Source organism: Bubalus kerabau, chromosome 11 (genome assembly GCF_029407905.1).
Source record: "Bubalus kerabau isolate K-KA32 ecotype Philippines breed swamp buffalo chromosome 11, PCC_UOA_SB_1v2, whole genome shotgun sequence".
NCBI classification, from domain to species: domain Eukaryota; kingdom Metazoa; phylum Chordata; class Mammalia; order Artiodactyla; family Bovidae; genus Bubalus; species Bubalus kerabau.
Window position 1 is genome coordinate 98,243,460 of NC_073634.1, and position 24,317 is coordinate 98,267,776.

General features: G+C 41.8%; 1 protein-coding gene across 2 annotated transcripts in view; it reads right to left on the minus strand.

The window, feature by feature from the left end:
- Window positions 1–24,317, minus strand: part of PSMB7 (proteasome 20S subunit beta 7) — a 116,695-nt gene that overhangs the window by 24,120 nt on the left and 68,258 nt on the right. For both annotated transcript variants that reach the window (XM_055541107.1, XM_055541105.1), the window contains exon 7: window positions 5,472–5,530. In XM_055541107.1, the coding sequence (XP_055397082.1) occupies window positions 5,472–5,530 (59 nt within the window). The remainder of the gene's footprint in view (window positions 1–5,471; window positions 5,531–24,317) is intronic.

The window sequence follows — 24,317 nt, forward strand, 5'->3', positions numbered from 1 at the left end:
ATTGTCTTTTCCAGCAGCATTCAGCTGCTACTTTCATTAAGCTTGTTTAATTAGATTCCAGATGCTAATTTGCAAGTCGGTACCAGAGGGTGCAGGACAGTTTGCCTTTGAACCGCCTCCCTGTGATGTGAGGGTCCTGCCGCACCATCACTACCCTTCAGCGGCCCTCGCTCGCTTTCTGACAATGAGCGCAAAGAGGGGACAGTATTGATCTTGACAGACTAAATATTCATCTTCTACCCATTTTAATGAATTATAATCTTCAAGAGTTTAAATTTCTCACTGGGCCAAATGAAAACATCCCTTCTTACAAAGAAACAGGATGGAAGGAAAATGAACCTAAGTTATCAGATTCATTTCCTTAATTCTTTCCCCACCCTAAAATACAATTTTTTATTTCAGCAATTTTCAAGATACAGATTCACAAGAAGCCAACTTCATATTTCCAGGTACAGTGATCAAATTCCTTACACTTAACTGGCAAGTGGACTCAGAAGGCCAGTGTTTATCACTAATTTCCTGTCTAGCCAGCCTGTGGATAATAACCAGGATAAGGGGCTCAGTTCTTATGCCAGCCTTAACAATATGGAAAAAAAAAACCCTATGGCAATGGCTCCACGGAATGCATCATCACCTAAAAAAAATAATACAACCGACCCACTTCTCTGCTAATACATAGGTACTATGTCTGAATAAGCAGCTTTGCTGGTAAAAACAAAGCATGAGATTTACCAGCAGTAATATAATTTTTTAATGCCTTCATTTTTATCAGTCTGGTAACACTGAAGGTGAAGTTATCAAATTGCTTCAAAGGAAGGTAAATCTGGGACCACCTAAGTAAAGTTGCTTCTGATGCCTTTTTACCCACTCATTCGACAAATACTGGCAGACTACCTACTACACATCAGTTACCATACTAAGCGTGAGGAAACAGCAACAGTAAGAACAGCTCCTGCCCTAAGAGAACTTCCAGGCTAACAGCAAGGAGAAAACCAAGAAGACGAGCATCCCAAGACCAGGAGAGGCAGTGTCAGGGCCACAATTGGACAAGAATCTTAAAAGGTTTTTCGTGGGCCTTAAATGCACAGTTACCAGAAGTTTCTCTAAAACCTTGAGTTAGGGCTTTTGCCCGTGAAAAGTCATTGGTTCAGACACTTCAAACAGCAGAGGCCATCCTAGGCATTTATGAATCTCAGCTGGGCTTCACTGTTCTGGTTTTGGGCCTGGAATTTCCCAATGAGCATCTGCCCTTTGCCCCATCTTCACCTCGCCTGTGTACTTAACAGGGTGTCTGCTTTGATGACTCTGCCCTCAATACTATGTGTTACTTAAAAAATATACTAGTTATCTTCTTCTGTTATCTCAAAACACACACACACACACACACACACACACAGGTTCAGCACTTTTCAGATGGGAAGAAGAAAAAGTCCCCTCCATTTTCCAGGTGGTTTCTGATGACTCAGACTTTGCCTTAGCTCCAGGTTATCCTGTCTCGACTCTACAAACGTGTACTGAACATTAGGAGCTGAAGAAGAGAGATGATTTAATGACCCTGCCCTCAAGGGTCTCCCTCTGTCAGTCAGTAGGGGAGATGGCCCTGAAAACAGCCATAAAAAATGGGACGGGTGTGTACCATGCAGCCCAGGAACACAAACAAGTGAGGAAACAGGTGCGAGCACGGCTGGCAGACAAGCCGCGAGGATTCGTCCGCAAGCAAGTCCACGCTGTATTCAAAGCTGAGCAAGCAGACGAGAAGGGCTGAAGTGGAGCAGGAACGCAGACCTGTGTTTCCTCAAGTTTAATATTCATACCCCTGGGCTTACTCATGATGGTGATACGTGAATACATTTTTTATTTATATTAATAGTATGCACTCATTTTCATGTGTCTTGGGGGGAAAAATAACCAGCACATCAAACCCAGGATTTCATGGATATAAACTGTATTTTAAAAATAAATTTAAATTAAAAAGGTGAACTAGAGTGGCTGGAGGGAAGTGAGGAAAGGGAACTGACAGGAAAGGAGCACTTCTGCAGTGAAGGAAAAAATGCTCTGTCTTGATCTGACTGATGGTTACTTGAGTAATTACAAACGCCAACATCTATCGTACTGCATACTTTATCTCTGTGCGTTTTCTTATGTGTAAATGATAACTCAATTTATAGAACAGTGAGCTGATGAAAAAGAAAATTTTCGAGAAGTTAACAGTACAGGTGGCACCCAGACATGGCAGAACTCTTAAATGCAATGTGCAAATGACAAGTTCAAGACCAGCCCTGTACAATGAAAATATGTGAATTATATATGTAGTTTAAAATTTTCTAGTAGCTACATTTAAAAAAGTAAAAATAGGTGAAAAAAAATGATATTTTTACTTAACCCAATATACTTAAAATAGTATGGTTTCAACATGTAACCATATTATTAACAAGATATATTTTAAAATTTTTTGTTCCAAGTCTCTGAAATCTGGGATGTGTTTTCTACTTGCAGCACCTCTTAGTCCAGACGAGCTACCCTCAAGTGTTCAACAGACTCGTGTGGTTGGTGGCTACCGTACCAGACCGTGCAGCTGAAGACAATGAGAAAATATTAAAAGTTGTTAAGGAAAGAGGAACTACCAGTCCATAAATACTATAGTCTAGATCCAGCACTGTCTAAGGCACAGGTCTGTAGTTTAAATTAAAAAAAAAAAAAAAAAAAAAAAAAGACTATGGGCTTTTTCTAATTTAACAATAAAGCCAAGAGTTTGTTTCACGAGTTTGGCCTAAAAATCACTGTTTGGCAAACAACTGGTTATTATGATAGCCTAAAACTGACCCCTCCCAATGCAATTCTCTATGAAGTGAACTGCAGTTACTGTCCTGGCAATCCATGCAAGACTTGAGAGGCAGAAACACTCTCCTGGGTTTCTGTTTGAGACACGTCCAGAATCCTTTCCCCTACTGAAGGGAAATAAGCAGACTTAGTCATCCAATCCTGTAGTCTCAAAATAGGCAAGAAAGAAAAGTTATGGAGGGCTTCTTGCCACAGAAAGAAAGCCTCCCTGGAAAGAAGGAAAATAAAAAGTTTGGAAATTTGAAACCAAACGTTTCCACGAGTTCTATGCAAGTACAGAGCCAGGAATGACACCCTGGCCGAGCTCTCTTTCACAACAAAGTCACTAAAACAGGGTCCTCTCAACCTTTGTAAGCATTCTCAGCTTCCAATGAAACCACATTACTTAATCTTCACCAAAAGAAAGCAGAGTGACCAGAGTTAGTTGCTCGGTCTTCACAATAATTTCAGTTTCTATTAACATCCTTTTAGATTTGTAAAGTACATTATTGTCTCTGCTTTCTATTTACTTTTAAATTCACTTCACTGGAGAAGCAGGCATTACTACCTTCTCCTTAATAAAAGTGGTTTTTGTTGACTGTTGGTCTGTGTCAAGTTCCAACAACTTCACAGAATAAAAACCACTCACTTGAAATAGTAAATTTAATTAACAATATGAAATGGGAACTTGGTCAACCTGTTTCAAAGTCTCACAGCTAATACAGAAGTGGTCTGAACTACAGATAAAATTGATTTAAGAAACACTCTTCAGATTGATAATATCAGAAATTTTATTGAAGGGATGATTCACATTTCCCTTCACAGAAATATTATATTCATGGCCTTTGAATCACTTCAACTCCAAACTCTAAATAAATGATATAAAATTACTTTAGCAGAGTGTTAAAGTCACTTTTAATATACTTCATGCTTTCAACTTTTTCTGCAATTCTCATTTTTCTTTAACATATGGAAGTCCCAATCAATTGGAAAAAGACACAGCTTTCAAGAACATTTGAAAAGATTAATGTGGTTTAAAGGAGGGCTTGACATTACTGAGGTGACTTTCTAAATGAAAATCATCAGAGACTTTCTCCCTGTACCTGTGCTAATTCTAACGGATTTGTGGAGACTTAGGAATTCCTCTCCTTTAGTCTGAAGCCTAGGAGATCATTTTTTCTTTTTAAGTGACCGAGTATACCTTATTTTTCCTCTATACTTAAGAACCCCAAACAGAAAATAATGCTGATATGGGAATAAATGTTCACATTGAGAAATGAGAAAGGAATTCTAATCTCATTTGGAGTTGATACCTAGACCTTTTTACTATTCTTAATTGGAGCAAGACTATTGTTTCTAGAACAAAATACCTAGCTGAATTCTATCTTTAATCACATGCTTTAATTCCTGCAGATATCCAAGGAAGGAAAGAAAAGCAGCCATTAGTGACCACGTCACTTATGTGTGCTCTCCTCAACACACCAAGGGTTTGGTTAGTGGCTTCTGGCAGGAGACCCTGTCCTGGCTGGGCAGCATCCACGGCCCTACATCCTCCGCTCTCCTGGCACATGGCCCAAACCTGAGATGAGGGCTCCAAGGACACTCGAGACTGCTGACAATGAGCTCTACAGAAGGACAAAATTTTTTAAACATGCAATCTTCTCCAAAGATGATTAGGCAAAAAGCAGTGTCAAAAAGTAATTCCCAGAAACACCCTCTGTTGTCTACACAAAACTACTGCAAAAGCAGGAACAGCAGAAACCTACACATTAAGAAACAGGGTAAACCACTCATAAAACAGCCTAATAATTGTTGAAAACAAGTTGATACTCTCCATGAAAAAATTTAACTGCTATCAAAAAAACAAGGGCAGATAATGAGGGTTGCCTTCAGAACATAACGTGGCTGCGAGCTGGTTCAGCAGAGAGGATAAAGCACTGCAGAGGAGTAATGTGGGACCACAAAGTAACCAAGCACGTGGAACACCGCCTCAAAACTGACAGTGAAAGACCGCTTGTTCCTGGAGATCTTGGGGGTCTGCTGAGTGGGGGGTACATCTACCATTAAAGCAGGCACAGGTGGAATGTCATTCAGAAGATACCACCCTCCCCATTACCCAAGAAAATAAAAGGATCTCTTTATATGTGAGACATGAGACACACCATGCTCTGAGAATAGACCCTACATACAGGGTACTGTCCCCATCCTCTGCCAGATGCAGAACACTCTAAGGGGTTTTTCAAACTGCCCTCATTTTCAGGCCAGGTGTGTGTGACAGGATGTACAGACATACACAGTTACTCTATTCTTGGTGAGAAAACCTGTTGTTTTGAGACACTGTGATAGTGCATAAGAACACATCTTACACTGTCACACATTTACAGTCAAGAAGACGCCCAGACAGCCCGAAGTCCAGGGGCAAAACTCAACAGTGCAGCCTCCCCAAGGCTGAGGGAGGGCCCGGCAGGGCCACTCCAAAGTGAAGCTTTCCCGAGTAACCAGTCTTCCCAGCAAACACACTACCTGTGCCAAAGAGCATTCCAACTAACAGCAGCTCTTCAAACTTTGGAGGAATCAGTGATCAATTCGCAAATGTCCAACATACGAGAAAGATCATCTGAAAGAGAAAAGAACTGTAGGGACTTACATACCTCCATGTCTGGCCTGAATTTATCTTCAAACACGGCCATCGCTGCCAAGGAGCCCGAACCTATAGGGAAGAGAAGATGCATGTTTACTTAGCATATTTACAACTCTCAGCTTCTCCCTCTCAAGTTTACTGTGGGGCAGCGAAAATGGCAACACACACCCAATGTCACATTCAAGCACAGTATAAACAGTAATATGACAGGGCCACAAAACTCAGGCAAACACTGCTCTTCAGAAGCCTGGGGTCTCACTCACCACTATCTCAGGTGAACCTGCAACTGACCCCACTTCTAACCTACTCATAGGAGTAACTGTAAATTATTCACAGTGAAGTCCTGAAGCAAGAAAATGAAGTTATGGATAATTTGTATTTGTTCAAAAAAGTGAATGCCACTTAATTTCATATATCCTGTGCTGCGACTCTCTGCTTCACAACTGTGCCTTGGCAGGCTGCTGGGTATAGCGCTAAATACCAAGCCAGTTAGAAAGAAGAGATTGTTTTAATGAGCTGGCCCTGGTAGAGTCACCCTGACACACAGGGAAGAAACTCAGCACCAGCAATAGTAATAGGACTGCACGTTGCAGCCACTAGGTTATTCCAGCTACATCTGTAAAACACTTTATTATGTGGCATTTATTTAGAGCTATTATTTTTAGTTTGTACTTTGAAGAGTAACAGCTGAGTAGACAAAATGACAGACAAAGAAACAAAAATTTATTATCACAATAGCAAATGGCTGAAAGGTTATGCTGCATAGATATTAACAGATAGCAAATTTCTCCCTACAAAAGCAGGATGTAAAGGCATTACAAATAAGGATGGGCTCCCTTTGAAGGGATGCAAAAGGCAGCTCAGCACCACTGGAAAATTTAAACTTGCTTTGTTCAGAAACCAGAGAATCTTTAGAAAACCATCATCTTGTCTTTACAGGGTTCTGGCAATATTTCAGGATACTCTACTTTTGGAGAGAGGATAGAGTTGCCCACAATTTTTTACTCCAATTAGAAGATTTTTTTGGCATTTATTACTTTTTAACTTGTTTTGCATAACACTATCTATTTAGCTGGGTCACAGAGAAAACCATATTTTCTATTTAAAATGATTTGTGTACACCGCTTGACCACCTCAATGGTTTAGCAAAGGAAAAAGGCAGCGATTAAACAGTTTCAAATGAGGTGTCCTGCTGATTTTATCAAGTCTGCTGAATGTATAATGAAAAAGGAGAAGCTGACAGCATTGCTGCATTGAGAAAATACAGACTAGCTTATCTGAACCATTTAAGGAGGTCCAATTATAGATCAAATTTAAAGGGTAGAAACAGCAGATTTACAGACACAAATCAATGAACATGGTAATCCCGATGAATATGACAGATGCTCCTGTTAGGGAATATTGCTGCGGTTGAGGATCATTACCTTCACAGCACCGGATACATCACATCTGAAGCAGTGGGAAGCGACGAGTGTAGACGGCATTACAGGCAATGACTATTCATTTAGGCTTTGGGAGCAAAAGGCAACCCCATTTCCCCTCTCACAATTTTTTTCTCCTCTTTTAAAGAAAAAAAAAAGGAACCTGAAGAGATATTAAAAGCCCTTTGGAAAGGAAACAGAAATTTAACAGATATAAAACTAGTGTGCCCAAATAAAACTAGATATATCTACCCAAATTTACCAAAATCCAGCCTTGGAATTTCATAGTATATGTGTCCTGGAAAACCTGGAAAACAGAGTCAAAGTCCACCAGTGCTTTAAGACGTACACATTTACTCTGAGTTTCAAGGATCAGGGGGGAAAAGTAACCTAAGTTTCTGTTTCAAGGCATGAGTGAGAACCAATCTCGAACTCCACAGTAAAAAACAAGCTGGTTTCGTGTGGAAAACAAAGGACAACTATCACGAAGAAATAAGAAAACTGCAAATAAGGAAACCACAGGGAAAAAAATACTTCTTTCCCAGCCTGGTCCAAGAATATCTCTGCAAAGAGCCCAAGGATACACGCACCAGAGGCCAGAAATACATGCTGGAAAAAGACAGGGGAAAGATGGCTGTTTACTAAGAACTAACACATTTGTGGAAAACTGTAATCAGTTACTGTAAAAGGAAAAACTCAACTGACCTTAAAGGCATCTTTCCCTAAAGACTACAAGCTCTGTATTTTCTCCTGGGCCACCCTCTCTTTGACAGTTTCACAGTAAATTAATTTTACTCTTACTTTTCCTGAGCACATATATTTCCTTCTGCTTAGCTTCACCTAAAATTTTAAGACATGAAAAATATTTCCCTCCCAATATAGTAATTCTTCCTTTATCAAAAGCTTTTTTTTCCCATGAGAAACAGTACTGAAGACAAACTCTCTCTAAGTGAAAGTGCATGCTAAACCTAAACTCGCAGAAAAGAAAGTCTATCAATGGAGTGGATACTTCTCACGTTCTCATCTGACCATGATGTTCAGAGCTGGAAGGTGTAGGAGAGGCACACACAGAAGGGACACAGGGACCCTTATTGTGCTGTACCTCTGCTTCTCCACTTATAGCATACTCCCAACACACACACTCCCCAACACACACACACACACACACACACACGTGTCACACACGTGTGCACAGAGTTGAGACGTTTTCAGGAAAACAAGAGCCTGATAAACTGCCTGATGCTGTTTCCTCTGCGATCAAAGATAAGCAGACTCCAAATGTATCTGAAAAGAAAGGGAAATTCAACACTAAAAACAATTTCTAAATCACTTGCAAATTAGCTCCTGCTCCTAGCATTTTAGGAAAGGAGGACTTTGGCGCCCCCTTTTCAGAAATACACAGAAGTGTCAGGAGATGCAGCGCACTGGCGTGGCCAGCAGGTCTCTGGGAAGCTCTGTGCGTCTGCTATGCAGAAGAAGGAAGACAAGAGTTTCAAATACGACTGCAATCACACAAAACGGCAAGAGAACAACATGCAAATCCTCATACAATTTCAAGGCAATGCATCCAGGGGAAGGAACTGGAAGGAGCCAGCCATTAAAAAGAAAAAAGATGGTAAACTCAGTGAGACTTGTCTTTTTAAATATAATTTCATTCAAGTTTTCCAGATTTTATTTCAATGCCACTTAAAACTATATACAATAAACCATCAAGACAAATTTCATGTTAATAAGGCAGCCATCTGACTCACAAAATGTTTAAATATTTTATCCCATTTTTCCTATAAATCATTATAACGTCTGTAGACATTCCAATTATTTCAGCATCAAACCTACTAACCTCTTACTCTCATACCCAAAATCAAGGCAAAAATCCCTCGGAAATAAAAATCCTCTCATTTTTTTACTCCAAAAGCAAGGCCACCTTAGACAATTAGTCAGAACGGCCTGGTTTCCCATCAAGGAATAAACAAACAGAAAAGCCAGGGAGCAGTGGGCCAGGCACAGGGGCCGCTGCTTTAGACAGCAGGCATTGTCAGGTGAAGGAAACCGATGTCAGAGGGCCTATGCTGTCCACAAATGCAGGAAGGGGTCTAGGAGCAAGGCACGAGAGGCCTGCCCTCAACTCCTCTAACAGGCGAGAGGAGGCAGCCAAGGACAGGAAACAAGAGCCTTCTGCCTGAGCACCCACCAAGGGCCACACATCCGATGCTATCATTTTGTCATCCTCATAACAACCCAGTGAAGGAATAAGGCTTCCTGTATAGGATTACAGGACTAACAGGCACAGGCCAGGATTTCTGTCTCAGGTGCGACCCCCATGTCATTCTCTCAAACAGAAAGTTCTACAGGCCACAATACAGCTCAAAGCAGACACGCGTGACCTTCCATGACCAGGTCTCTGGCTCCCTCGGACACCCCCACCTCCCCAATTATCCACACACACTTGACACCCCACCAACACTAAGCTGACAATAATTTCTTAAATGTCCAGACCACTTCAAGTCTACGTTTGACACATGCTTCTCCCTCTGCCCCTCACAAGCCACAGAACTCGGAGACACCCGTCCAACCTCAGCTGAGAGATGACTTTTTCCCAGAAGCCTTTCTTAAGCACCACACCACATCTTAAGAAGAGTGGATCACTTTCATCTCTGCCAACTTGTCCATCCCTTCTCAGCTGCATCCCCCAGACCTAGCAGTCCCTGGCACACAGTCAGCACTAAAGAAAAAAAAATTGCTGAATTAGACTGGGCTGATTTCAGTACAACTGTTCAAATGGAGGAGCTGGGGAAATAGTGGGCCCTGAAAGAGTGACTACAGCAGTAAATGTCTTGATAAAGTGAAACGGAACATTTGTTACCTAATTTACCATACCAAAACGAATATAAGACAAAATCAAATGTAAAGCAAGTCAATTTTCAAAAGGGAAAAAGTGCTTTAAACCCACAAAACCATGTCCTATTATACATCCCAGTCAGGTCTGAGCTCTGTGATATTCTCAGGAGAGAAATGCCCTCCCTGGATTTCTGCCTTCTTCCACCAGAGCTCTGTCTCCTCAGTAGTTTCCAGGTAGCTGCTCCTTAGCAACCTCCACCAAGTCTGCCTTTGTCAGCCCACCCACAGTTACTGAGTGGCCAGTGTTGCTTCCAGAACAGAGCTCTTTAAAAAATCAGAAAAACCAGGTACAAGTCAGGGACTGGCATTTAGAGAGGGTGTGCACAATGCTGAGATGGCCACCTAGTTACTGACTTACCTCTGCATCCACTGTCCTTTCCCAAGCTCTTCCGTGTCATCCACACCCACCCACCTGCTCAACCACCACCTCCCAAACCAGTTGGCAGCCAGCCGTAGGGAGAGACCGGGATGGAGGTCAGGGTACACAACGCCACCCTATCGTCCATGGGGGACAAGACGGCTCTGCACTGCCACATCCACTGCGGCCACCTGGGTGTGCACTGCCTTACCCTGGCTGTCCAGGTTTGGTGTTCATCAGAAGGATTCAAGAGACGCCCTGGAAAGCACAGTCTGCTCCCCACCTCTGCAGGGCCTGACTCACCCACAGACATTCAGGATGACTCCATGGGGCACCCAGACGCAGACCTCCAGGAAAAGGGGGCTCAGGCGCAAATGCCACAAGGGTCACATCTCCAGCCATTCTTTCAAAATGAAGTATCTGTCTTATTAATAACATTTAGGCCACTGGCTTTAAAAAAGACTAGCATCTGTAAACAATGTAAAATGTGAGTCCTGAAACTCAGAGATATGTGGGACACATAGGGCATTAAAGACTTCACAGATAAATACTCTCAATACACCAACAAAGCAAATGACACAGCAGTTTACAAAGAAGAAAACAAGAGGTCTATACACATTTAGAGACACTGCTCAAGTTCACTAGTCATCAAAGAAATAAATACAAATAGAAACTAAATAGCCTTTTTTTTGACTTCTAGATTAGCAAACATTAGAAAGAATAATACCCAGTGCTGACAATGATGTAGTAGAAAGGGCAATCTAATATATTCTTGTAGAAGAACAAATGGAACTTTTTTAACCCACAATTTAGAAGCATCAATCAGAAAGCACAGAGCTACAGGTACCCACCAAACCAGCAATTCTACTGCTAGAGATAAATCCAAAAGAAATAAATAGTAACAACCCAAATGACACTTTGATCACAGTTTAGACGATAAAAAACAAAAAAAATAACAACAAAGACTGGAGGTAAATGTAAAGGTCCAGCACCAACAATCATGAGATAGGGAAAACAAACAAATTCATATAAATGGTGATTAAACACAACAATAATTTTTGGCAATGTCCATAATACAATATTACTGAGGGAAAAACATGTTCTGAAGCAAAATTAACAGATATGCTTATACAATACATATTATACACACGTGGAAGAAAAGTTTTTAAAATTATGTTTATTTCTGAGTTGCGCTGTATTCTTTTTGCTTACTTGTGTTTTCTTATTTTCCTTCAATGACAATGTATTACTTACAATTTTTTAAGATACACACTTGAAGAATTCGACATCATGAAGGGATGAAAAAAGACATCCCAGAAGACCAAGACCTTGCCAGCTGTCACAGTCGTGCTGTGTAGTAGCAGCAGCAGCAGGCAGCTTGGTCCTGAAATCTGCAGAGAGGGGCCTGCAGGTCAACCCACGCAGAAATCAACAGTCCCAATGAACAACAGCAATCAACTGTCACAGATGGATAAATACACGATGTCTCTCTACCTGTCCTTAGGAGGGCTTCCTCAGGATAGGCACCAACATCTTTTAAAAAGAGGTAAAATCATCTTAACAATGAAGTCCTCTGAGGATACCAGCACCAAGCCAGATCTCACTTATCCAGAAGTCTGCCATGTGACAACCAACTTACTAAACAGACCCCAACAGACACAGTGGACCTGGTGTTTATTAAGCTTTAAAGCACAGTCGCAAGAGTTTTTTATGCTCCTCAGACATGGCAGGTAAGCCCAGCCCCGTTTCGCAGAAAGGAAAACTGAATCCTGGAGACAAGGAACTTGCCCAGATCACACAGCAGACGATTAGCAAATCTGGGAACATGAGCCCAATTGTCTGAATCTAAAGTGTCCAACACGGCTTCTGTTCATCATGCTGTCTCTCAGACTGCAAACCCAAATGCCTGAAATTAAGATTAGCAAGCAAGCATGAAAACAGCTCTAGTTTTCTTAACTCCCTTAGCCCCAAAATCATGCTTTCTAACTTTTTGCTTAGATTTCAGCAGAACAATTAACACACATCTGGATACAGTTAATTTGTGTTTTGCTTGGAAATTCAAATGAGACTGGGATCTTAGTTAAATGTTTTAAATGATTAAACAGATGCCATTCACTATTTACCAATACTACTCAAGTACCAAAGTATTTATTTTTAAATAGCCCCATTCAAAAAAATTAAATAAAACAGTGAAGTTACTCTCCATTTTGTAAACCCTCTAAGGGTGTTTCTGATCTTAGTTTATCAGCATTACTTTAGTAGTTCAATTTGAACCTGTTTCTAAGAGAACAATCCATCTCAGGAGAAAACTCAAAATGCATCGAGAAAATTCTACTGAGATACTGCTTTTACCTGTTCTATATATTTAAAAAACATCCACACTAATATGGCTTAAGGACAGTGGGATTAAAAAAAAAAACATGAGATTATACTTTTAAACATGTCAGGGTTAACTAAAAGTACGAAATTAAACCCAGCAATTGTAGAATCTATTTTATTAGACATGCTGAAGAAACTATACAAGACAAATAATTTTCTAAAACCCGCTGCTCTCTCAAGTCAAACTCTCAAAAAGTCATCAGGTAGAAATCTGCTTTTTCTAATCATGTCTAGGCTCATAAATTCTCACATTGGGGAAGGGAAAATAATTACCAAGGGTTTTTCTGTCCCTGACTCTAAACTCATGTGGTACAGGTAATTCCTCACTTTACAGACAAGGAAAGTGAGGCTCAGCTAATTTAAAGTCAGCAAGGGTAGCCAAGATTCAAACCTAGGTCTGGTGGCTCTCCCTTGTGGCTCAGCTGGTAAAGAATCCACCTGCAATGAAGGAGATCTGGGTTAGATCCCTGGGTTGGGAAGATCCCCTGGAGAAGGGAAAGGCTACCCACTCCAGTATTCTGGCTTGGAGAATTCCATGGGGTTGCAAAGAGTCAGACACGACTGAGCAACTTTCACTGGTGGCTCTAGCCCATCCACTTTTCAGAAGGTGAAACTCCCCAGTCATTGTCTCAAACCAACCATCCCAGGTGCCCACTGGGTGGCAGGCTCCGGGACACACAGATGCACAGGACGTGCACAGCTCTGCGCTTCCTCCCTGCTTTCCCCCAGCACCTCATTGAGGCCCTCGAAGCCCTGCAGGGCTGCAAAACTGCTCCAGGAGGCACCACCTCATCAAGACAAGGTGCATGATGCCCCAGAAACGACAAGACAGCAGCCCTACTGCCCTGGCTGCCTCCCCAACACAAAGGGGAGGATGACAGAACATGTCTTCCTCATAGGCTGGCTGAGATCTGAACGAAATGGCACGTGTAAGACAGGATGCCTGGCACACAGTAAAAAGCTCAGTAAGAGCGAGCTATTACAAATACTCTAGGACAAGGTTCCTATTCTCTAGGGGCTCTTTTAGACAATCATACTCAACAAGTCTCAGGGTTGGCAGCTTTAATAGAAATGAAGGTCCTTAAAATTTCTTCCCATGAAGTTCTGAGAGGAGCAGGAAATGGATTTCTACTGCTTTCCCCCCAAATCAATTTAACCAGATCTTTTCAGGAAGAAAGCTGCTCCTTTTGGTAAGAAGCAGTCCATTTTAAGCACCCAAGGACCTGTTTGCCACTGTGGCCTGCCAGGGTGTAAGATGTATGCAGCAATAAAGGAGCAAGGCAGAGAACGTTCTCATCCATCAGTGTCAGCTCTCCCTGACAGAGCGCTTACTCACACCTGCTCATTGTTAGTCAATTGGCCGCTCATCCTGGACAAAATTTGGGGCTTTCACAGACCCATGGACTGGGATCATTTTTCACCCTGTTCTGGTCTACAAGGCCTGGTCTCCTGGTGTTGGTGCCTGCTCTGCAGGCCAACACCGACCAAGTGTGAAGAGCTGACTTGTGAAAATAAAACAATGACGGTGCTGGGGGAACACATTCAGCCACTAGAGAGCAGTGGAACTCCTCTCAGGGCCTGGGAAAACCCAGACACCGATTTGAAATGGTTTAATTGTATGCATGCATTTCATTATAAGCCTTGGCCAAAAGCTTCGTGGAGAGGCAGGCCAAGCAATCAGACAATCTTGCATGGGTTGCGGAAATCCAGAATCGTCCTTTGTCAGCATAAACAGTTTAATTTGATGTTTTCACTCCTGAGTAAGCACTGAGTATTACATTTAAACCCCTCGTGAGGGGAAAGAATGCTTCCTTTTCATCAGCAAATGTACCTCAATGTCAGAGTCAATCTTTTATCCCCAATGAATAAAAAATATATATACTGCATTTAATATGCTAGGAAAGAGATTTTAAAGCATCCAACAACATTTTCACTCAGAAACTAATTTCTCAAGAAATGCAGTTCCTTTTCTAAATGTAATGTAGTAAAAAAGGAGTTAAATTTTATTCTAAGTAGATCATTTTAAATACCACTTAAAGGGAACAGGGATTTTTCTTATAACTGTAACTGCCAATGTCTCACTGACCTGACAGGCTATAAACACTTATTCTTAAGAAAAGACTAGCATTTGGGGCATTCAGGCCTAAAAAGTGAAGGCTGTGTTTTATTAATGTATTTCAATGAAATACCACAATGTGTTAAGGCCAGAAAACTCAAAGGAGTCAACGAACTCTATGCTGAAAGGATAAGATGGAGGATGAAAACTACCTTAAAATTATACTGCCTTTCCTAATCAGGCTCTCACGCTCATCAGGCCCCGCCAGGAATCAAGTTGCCCCTCAGCACCGCAGGGCGCACACTTCCCTCTCCCACTATGGGAGCTTGAGGCAGTCGGAGCTGACAGGCCTTCAAAGGCACCTTTACGCCGGTCCACATTTCAAAACAGCTTCCCAAATTGCAAGTTAATCCCTTTGCAGGCTTTTCCCAAGTTTCCCTGTCCCTCAGAACCCTCAAGGACAAAGGACCACAGAGTTTAACAATTTTTAAAAACACACTTAATCTTAAGTGTAAGTAAAGGTTTATCTTGTCCACAGAGCCTTGGGTGAATAATAAATCCTATATACTAGGGAAAATGTGCAAAAGCACTGTTGCATATTTTTTCATTTTATTCACCTGTATTATCTCCATTTTATAGATGAAAAACAAACAAAAAATTAAGATCACAGAGGTAAAGGAACCTAACCAAAACCACACAGCTAGTAATGGTAGATCTGGTTGCCAGCAAATCCCTAGCTATATGACCTCCACATGAAAAGTCTTCTGATATATAAAATGACTTTCCTCTTGGTCTGTCCAATAAAGAAGTAAAGATGACCAAGCACTAGGCTATATTAGCAAGAATAAGAGAGTACATTTTGTAGTAGGGCCAATTTTGAAACAAGAGCAGGTAAAGATGAACTAATTAATAATTAACTTCACTCTCTCTGAAATAGGGTTTAAAGCAAAGGACTCAAAACTGTGCGCACTGCACTTAACTTCTGAAATGTACTCCTGGCAAGGGCTTTTTTTTGGCTGTAAACTAAGGACTAAATTCAAACTACAAAAGATTTCGTGGTAAAATGTCAAGAGTAGAAAAAACAAGAGGAAGAGCACCCTAATATTAATTCAATACCTCACTACTTGACCTAAAAAAAGAAACATTTAATATTTTTTACACAGAATCAAGAACTAAGTCCACACTAATTAGAACAGATGAAGAACCAGCAAGGACTGGCTCTGTTACACTCCCTGAAACAACATGATGAATTGTAGAAGTAAATATTTTCTCATTTCCTAACATAACGGCACCATCTATTGGCTTAGTACCACCTTTGCAACAACCAGGAAATCAAGATGCATAATCCAACTTTCATGGGCTTTTGGTTCTCAGTTACTTAATTCCTGGCATCCCATAGTGGTATAAACTTTAAGACATAAAATCCATGCATCACACATTTTAAATCTTCTGAAATTCATCTTATTTAATCAAAGCAAGAAAAACTGCCAGGAAAATCTTAGTACACAGAACTGCACACAGAGAATGTGTTAGCACAAAAATTATCAAAACACCATGCACCAAACACCAATGATGTTCCACACACAAAGATTTTTACATGTGGTATCTTGCTTAATCCTCACATTTCCCATGGAAATGTGACCTTAGAACCTCCATTTTCCTGAAGGAGAAATCAATGCTCAAATAGCTAATCAACGTTGCACTTGGATCTGAACCCAGTCTGACTACAAAGATCAGCTCTTTTCACAACCCCACCCTACCTTGAAAAATGAAAAATGATGCCACAGCACATGTGCAGGGGAAAGCATGTAGTGCTTTACAGAGTGTGTTCACACATGTGATACTGCAGCGTCCCAATGATCCAGTGATATCAAGTAAAAGAAAGTCAGTCAGCTTCTCTTTTAGAAATGAGGGGTTTGAGGTTCAGAGAGGTTAGATGACTAGCTCTGGTCAAGTATGTGCCCTCTGAGAAGGCTTTTACACAGGCCACTGAACTAAATACAGTGCTAAATCAGAGTTCACATCTGATTTCAGAGTTGAAAATTAATGTGGAAGAAATATTTGCCATCTTGTAGTGCACTGGTCTGATATACATAGCACAGGAAATTTTTTCAAATTGAGTCATGTGGAGGTAATAAAATGCCTGCGCGAAGGTTGCACTTTAGAGTAAAAATATGGAGAAAAATGGTAGGTCTGAATTCCCTACTGATGTTCCTAAGTTCCAACTTAATTCTAAGACTCTTCTTTGCCCACAAGGTGAGACATCTGGTATGTTTACTCTGTCACGAATCTTTTTAATTGCTAGGGGGCTCTGTAAACTGGGACTTAAGAGGTACATTCCAGTAATTAGGAAATTGTATAGCCAGTTCATCTGGAGAGAGAATTTTACCTGGACGGCCCTGGCAGTGACCCAAAGCCTTCCCTAATGGTGCATATCAATGTTTATTCCTTAAGTTAGTATTCTTAAATTGTCCAAGGGCCTCATTTCCAGGAATGTCGTGCTTTAAATTTCATTCATATTAATTCTCTATGTGAATAAGTGGGCAAAATAAAAATTTTATATACGCTGCCAATGCAGCTACAAGGAGCACTGCCAAACTAATAGCAAAAGATGGTCCCCAAGCTTCTCCTGACACTACTTCAGTTTGTTTAATAAAGAAAAGCTGGCAAGTTAAAAGAATAAGCTAATTAATCTGAGAATTAAAAGAACCCACATTTTGTCTATTTAAAAAAAAGAACACCAAAACCCTTTTCCCTTTCTTAATAAAGAAAAATAAAAAAACTTGCCCAGCTTTCCACAATTCCACTAATCAATCACCTGCAGTCTCCCGCAAATTATGTTCTTAAAGAAGAAAATAATTAAATGAAACCTAAGGGGTGCATTTTTCTTTTTTTGAGAATGGATCAAATCACATTTGGCCTGAACCACTTGCCACACACCACTCAGCAACAACCAAGCCAAGGGGGAAAAGCCACAGAGACCCGGGGTTCTCAAGCCAGACCACGCACCTCCAGGCTGTGTGACCTCGGCACACCTCTCTGAGCCTCAATATCCTCATTCATAAGACAAGGATGATGGCAACCACCTCAGAGCAGTGCAAAGCCTCTATCAGTAAAGGACCTCTCACAGTTGCCGGCACCGCAAGCGGGCAAGCTACCGGATGAACTCAGCTATCATTACAGTCGGCATCCTCCTCACAAGATAGGCTTTAGGACAGAAGCTGTCCGCGGGCCACACCATGAGGCGTTTGATGTCTTCTTCTCTTAAGCAAACCCTCAGGAAGGCGAGCCCTCAGCGAGGAGGCTCCTGGACCCGATGCTCAAGGAAGTGTGCCAGAAGGTTAAGAGACACGCAAGACGAGACAGGTGTCTTCTGTTCCATGTAAATTAAAAGTAGCCTTCAGGCACCTGGCTAGTCACCAATACAGGCCCATGGGTAGACAAAATTTAGACACCCCTGTCTTATGGGTAATTTGTAGCTTCCAGCTCTTACTGTCAAATAACTCAGGAAAAAAAAAAAAAAAAGATCCATTACAAAGCTGTCTTTTTATTTTCATAATAAAAAACTCGGTAATTTCACTAAAACATGAGAATTTACATGAAATACTCATTTTCTCACTTACAGCACACTTAGGGAAAGCCTCAGTCACCCAGGGAATGTTAACGCTCAGTGCGCACATTTCAGTTAGGAGGGCCTTCTATTTCATCTGTGGCTGGAGGTCTGCTTTGTAGCTCACCCAAAGTAAGTCACGTGAATTAAGACAAAAACCACCACATTTTGGCATTTCTGGGGTTCTCTCTCAATATCGAACTCCCCATCCCCTCAAAAAAAAAAAGAGAGAAGAAAGGAAAACAACAAACGCCTCCACGGGAAGCCAGAACAACTCCTTCATCAGGAAGAAAGGCAGCCCAGCACAGCTCCCACCACAGGGAAAGAGGCGTCAAGCCCTGCTCAAAACTGAACAGTGGCTGAAAGAAACAAAGAGAATGACAAAGACAAAACCAGGACAGCACAAGAACTGTTATTTTATTTCACATTCTCTGATAAAAGGCTGCTCTTCACAATGGACTTGGATTAGAGAGAAACAAAACATAAAATTCATGTTGTCTTCGGGTGGTAGAATTGTGTATAATTCTGAAAAGTTTCCTTTGATACTATAAAGCTGTTTCAGTAAATACTACTTTTAATATGCAGGATAGAAAATCTTCACAAAGGGCAGTCAAAAATATGCCAAACAAATAAATGCCCCTGGGGATTTGTGTAAATATTTTTAGTATTCAGAAGCAAGGCTTAATAGCTTAATGAAGTAACATCTGTAAGATGATAAAAATCAAAGCAGCTGTGGTAAGCTCAGGTGTGCCTGGGCTGAAGGACAAGGGTTCAAATCTCAGCTTTGCTGCTCCCAGGCAGGGTGGTGACGGGCAGGCCAGTGACTCTAAGTTTCAGGTTTCTCATGAGTAAGAAGACAATGACAGCATCCCTTGCAGGGAATTATACCTGAAAATAATGCGACAGCACCAGCGACACTGGCACAGGGCACCTCCAAATAAGCTTTAAGCTAAAATAATACAAAGCTAAAAAAGAAAAGACCTATCATATATGCAATGCTTTGTACTGTTCTCTTACGGCCCAACTGGGGCCACACAAACGGAACACAATCTAAACCAACCCTCCCCCAGGGGCTCCATAACCTGTTCACAAACAACAAACAGCAGTTAAGGCTTCTAACACTAGGATTCATACATACACAACCAAGTTAGGCAATCAGAACATTAACTCAACATCTAATAGTCATGAATCACAGACTCTGGGAGTAAGACAGATTCTACGGACAGAGATCTCCGACTCTTGCAGGGGCAGGAAGGACAAGGGCTGGGACAGCAGAGGACGGACAAAGTTGAATCCTGGAATCAAGTTTCACACCAAGTGCCTGGAGAGGGACTTGCTAACAGCCTGGGGCAGTCGCGAGGGAAAGGCTTCTGGGTGAGGCCCTGGATGAGGAGTATGAACATTCAGAAAAGACATTTCTGAAAGGAGGCAGCACGGCAGCAGCGGGGAGGAGCAGCTCACAGGAGGGCTCGGGGCCTGTTGCCACAAACGCCTGAGGTACAAGGGGAGGAGGAAGAGGAAATGAAACAGGAAAAAGGGTCCAGAGCCGGACTGGAATGGAGGTGACCCCAGTGGAGGAGCACTGAGGTCAAGAGCTGGGAAGGAACTGGCACTGAGGAGCGCAGGAGAGGATGGTCAGAGACTGCAATGGGGCCAAGTGGCTGGTTTCTGAGCGGTCTCCAGGACAACCGTGGTCATCCCTGGACCCATCCACTCTCTCAACATTTCCAGCCAGATGTTACCTCACTCTCAGCCTCCAGACTTCCCCATGCCAATCCTCCTTCCTAAGGCTGTCAGCCTGCCCCAACAACGAATCTTATCCTATCATCTCCTGCTTGAAACAGTAGACGGGAACGTCCACGACACAGACAACTCAGCCTGTACGATGGGACTCTCCGGACTAGCTCTCTAGCCTTGCCTCTCCTCCACCCTCCTGAAAGCCCAGACATCCTCATCCCTCCCTGTCTTTGCTTCTGCTGTGCCCCCAGCATGGAGCACTCCCTTCACCCACTGCACTCACTTCACCCATCCAGCTAAACTCTGGCCTTTGACCATACTGGTCCCTTATGAACCGCAGGGCCTGAAAAATCTTTCTCTGCAGGTAGGGAGCAGGGTGGCAAATTCCTGGCTAATTCCTACTTACCATTCAGGTCTCAGTTTAAGAGCTACTTTTTCCCATCTTTCACCTACCAGACTGGCAAGAATACCCAAAGTAGGAGAACTTATAAGAGAAGGGCATTCTCACATTCTCCTGGTGGAATATAAATTACTGCTGCTGCTGCTAAGTCGCTTCAGTCGTGTCTGACTCTGTGCGACCCCAGAGACGGCAGCCCACCAGGCTCCCCGGTCCCTGGGATTCTCAAGGCAAGAACACTGGAGAGGGTTGCCATTTCCTTCTCCAATGCATGAAAGTGAAAAGTGAAAGTGAAGTCGCTCAGTCGTGTCTGACTCTTAGCAACCCCATGGACTGCAGCCTACCAGGCCCCTCTGTCCATGGGATTTTCCAGGCGAGAGTACTGGAGTGGGTGCCATTGCCTTCTCCAGGAATATAAATTAGTGCTATCTTTTTGGAGGGCAGTTTGGCAACAGCTCTCAAAAGGTAAGATGCACTCACCTGTCACTTTTAGGGGCTGCCCAGAAGCTGTACTTCCTGTGTCTGGGGAACCCCACCACTCTAAGAACAGATGACTGAACTTTACCCACCATCAGCAATCTAGCACCCACCCTTTCCTGAAGGAACTCTCTGACCGTGAGTGAGATGGCAGGAAGCCTCAGCTCTGGATGAGGCAGCCGGGGCAGCAGAGTGAGGAGAGAGCGGGCCTGCGCCAGCCAGGCCAGCAGTGCTGTCTGCAGATTCTACCTTTGCCTGCAACGGGCCCATGCGGCAGCATGCTTTCTGATACTGTTCTCAGCCCCACACCCAGGTCTTGCCCTCCCAGCTATTCTGTGAGTCATCTACTATCCTTAAAAAAAAAAATTCCTCCTTTCCTAAATCATCCAGTGATTCTAATGCTTTCAACAGAGAATTCTGAGCAACATGCATGCCCACCCTAATCCAGAAACTCCACTACCAGGAATTTATCAGATGTATTTATACAAGCTCACCAAGACACACACTCATCAACAGGACAGATGGTCACTTAAGTCCTGGTACAGACATACAGTACATTTCTAGGACAGTGTTATTATAGATTTGATATCGATCTATAGGCACTGATACAAAATTTTCTTTGAAACAAGTTAATGGGAATGGAACAATATTTACAGCATAACTTCAGCAGTGTATTTTTAATAGGAATACACAGATAGATAACAGATAATAGGGATCTATAAAGGTGGATCATAAAACACTTCCTGAGAAAAAACACAGTAAACTCTTAACACTGGTTACTATGAAATAGGGACTTATCTTTTGACATATTTTCCTGCACTTGAATGTTTGTCATGTTCATAAAGTACTTTCATTTGAAAATGTTTTCCTGTCACTTGTCCAATAAGGACTTTCGAAACACCCATTATCCACATACTCTTTCCTGTTAGAAATTCTCCCTTATAATTGTTCTTTTCCTCCAGGGCACTTAGCACAGCGCATTCTTTCCAATTAATGTGTATTTATTAATGTGTATTAGATTAACTGTCTAATTCCTGTCTCACACACAAGACTATAAGCCCTGAGGATAAGTGCTGTCCTGACCACTACATTCCCAGTACCTAGCACACGCATGCTCAGTGGCTCAATCGTATTCAACTCTCAGAGACCCCAAGGATTGTAGCCCACCAGGCTCCTCTGCCCAGGAGATTTCCCAAGAAGAATACTGGAGCGGCTTGCCATTTCCCTCTCCAGGGGATCTTTCTGACCCAGGGACCAAACCCATGTCTGCTGCATCTCCTGCAAGGGCAGACAGATTCTCAACTACTTCGCCACCTGGGAAGTCCCCCAAGCACATAGTAGAGGCTAAATTAATTTCTAATAAATGAGTGAAAGTAATTTATCCTTCTTTTAAGATTCAGCTCAAGTGAAGTGAAGCTTTCTCTTCCAGTTTCCCCCTTGGGCCTCCACTGGCCTTTGTACCTACTGCCCTTGTCAGTTTATACATCTATCTCCCCCCTTACACTGAGAGTATGTTGAGGGCAAGGATCCAGACATCCACTGCTCTGTGAAGCCTGCTACAGTGCTGTTACACAGAAGGCACTCAAGAAATAGTTGATAAATAAATGAACAGATGGGAACAAACAAACTAAACCTTAAAAGTAACAATACTTGGGTCTCTAAAATCGGATGTTACTGGTATCTTGCTCTTCTTAATCTTCCATGAAAGCAAAGCCCGACTATGGAGAGTAATGATTTCTAAGCAGAAGTGTGGGGCCATCACCGTGGACTCACACTGGACTTGGAGGGAAGCAAGATCACTGTTGGCCAGGACAGAGCACTAAGTGGACTTGCAGGAATGAAATGAGCAGACACAAATCTGCTTTACTCACTTTCAATAACCTTTCCTAAGTTTGGGACGATGCTCATAAGACAAATTACTACAGTTCAAAAGCAACAGAAACCAACTCAATTTTCCCATCGTAAAAATGAAAAGGCCTTGTATCATTGTTAAATTTTCTGATTTTGATGATGTCATCAAGGGGATGTGAGGGAACATTCTTAAGGATTTTGAGGTAGAGGGTTATAGTGTCCACAATTTACTCTTGAATGGTTACACACACACACACAAACACACACACACACACAAATAGTAAAAATCCAGCAGAGAGCGAGCAAGAATGTGGCAAAATGTTAGGTGACAAAAATGAGTAAAGGGTATATATGACTATTCATTGTACATTCTTGTTACCTTCTTGCAAGTGTGAAAATTCTTTTACTTAAAAAAAGAAGAAATGAAACTACTTAATAGAAAAGACTATTCCACCTTTACTACCATTTAAAGGCACCAGATGGGGAGAAATAAAAATAGTATCTTGATGGAGAGAACAAATAAAATGGAACAAAGAATTCAAAACAATTCTAAAATTACTGTATCTTCATTTTAAAATAACTATTCCATATGGTATCTTGGGGCAAATCATTCTTCTCACAAACAGGGAACATCTGTTGTATACAAACCTTATAAGAGGCTTGAGTATTAAACGCAATGAAATAGCAAAGTCTCACACTAACAATTTTCAGACTATTCAAGGCAGCAGTTATCCCCGGCTCTGCAGAGCCAAGATACCAAGACAAAAAATGTGAGGGTTAAACAACATCTAGAAAAGCGCCGGTTACACATGGCCTGTTCAAATTAGATACATGCAATTTCACTCAGAAATTGAGCATGAGAGTTACATTCAAAAATCCCAACTCTTCTAATGTAATTTAATCACTTTTTTTTTTAAGTTATTAAAAAACAAATACTCATCTAGCATTTAGAGCTAAAATACAAATGTACAAAGCTGACCTAAAAAGTGTAGCTACTATTTATAGAACAGGCACTGGGCCAGATGGTTTACATACATTATTTTTAATCATCGTAACCTGTACATATGGTGGGTATTATTGACACCATTTCAGAGTGAGGAAATCATGGTTCAGAGAGGAACCTTAAATGTCCAGGATCCCTCAGAGATTAAATGGCAAACAGAGACTCTGTCACTTAAAAACTCTCTGCACGTACCAGGCCTGTTCCCCCAAGGCAGGCCTCCAGTCTAGCCTTCCTTCTGCCTGGGAGCCCCTTTCACTCAAACCTCACCTTCTTCACGAACCTACTGTAACCTTCCTGTTTAACAGTATTATCTGGCTTCCACCCCAACATTCTCAAGTCCCCTTACACTGCATTAATTTTTTTTTTTAACTTTCTGTTTTGAGATAACTGTCAATTCACAGGCAGATGTAAGAAATAATAAACCAAGTTTTTGTACACCGTTAACTCAGTTTCCCCCAAAGGTAGTATCTTGCATAACCGTGGTATAATATCACTTACATTATGTTTTTTCCTCCTAGTATTTATTGTTTTCTAACATAAAGCTGTTGTTACTGTCTGTCCACTCCCCCTAAAATATAAACTCCTTGTAGGCAAGACATTTAGTCTAAATTTTGTTCGCTGCTGTATCTCAAGCACATGAAACAGGCCTAATCCCCAGGAGGAAATCAA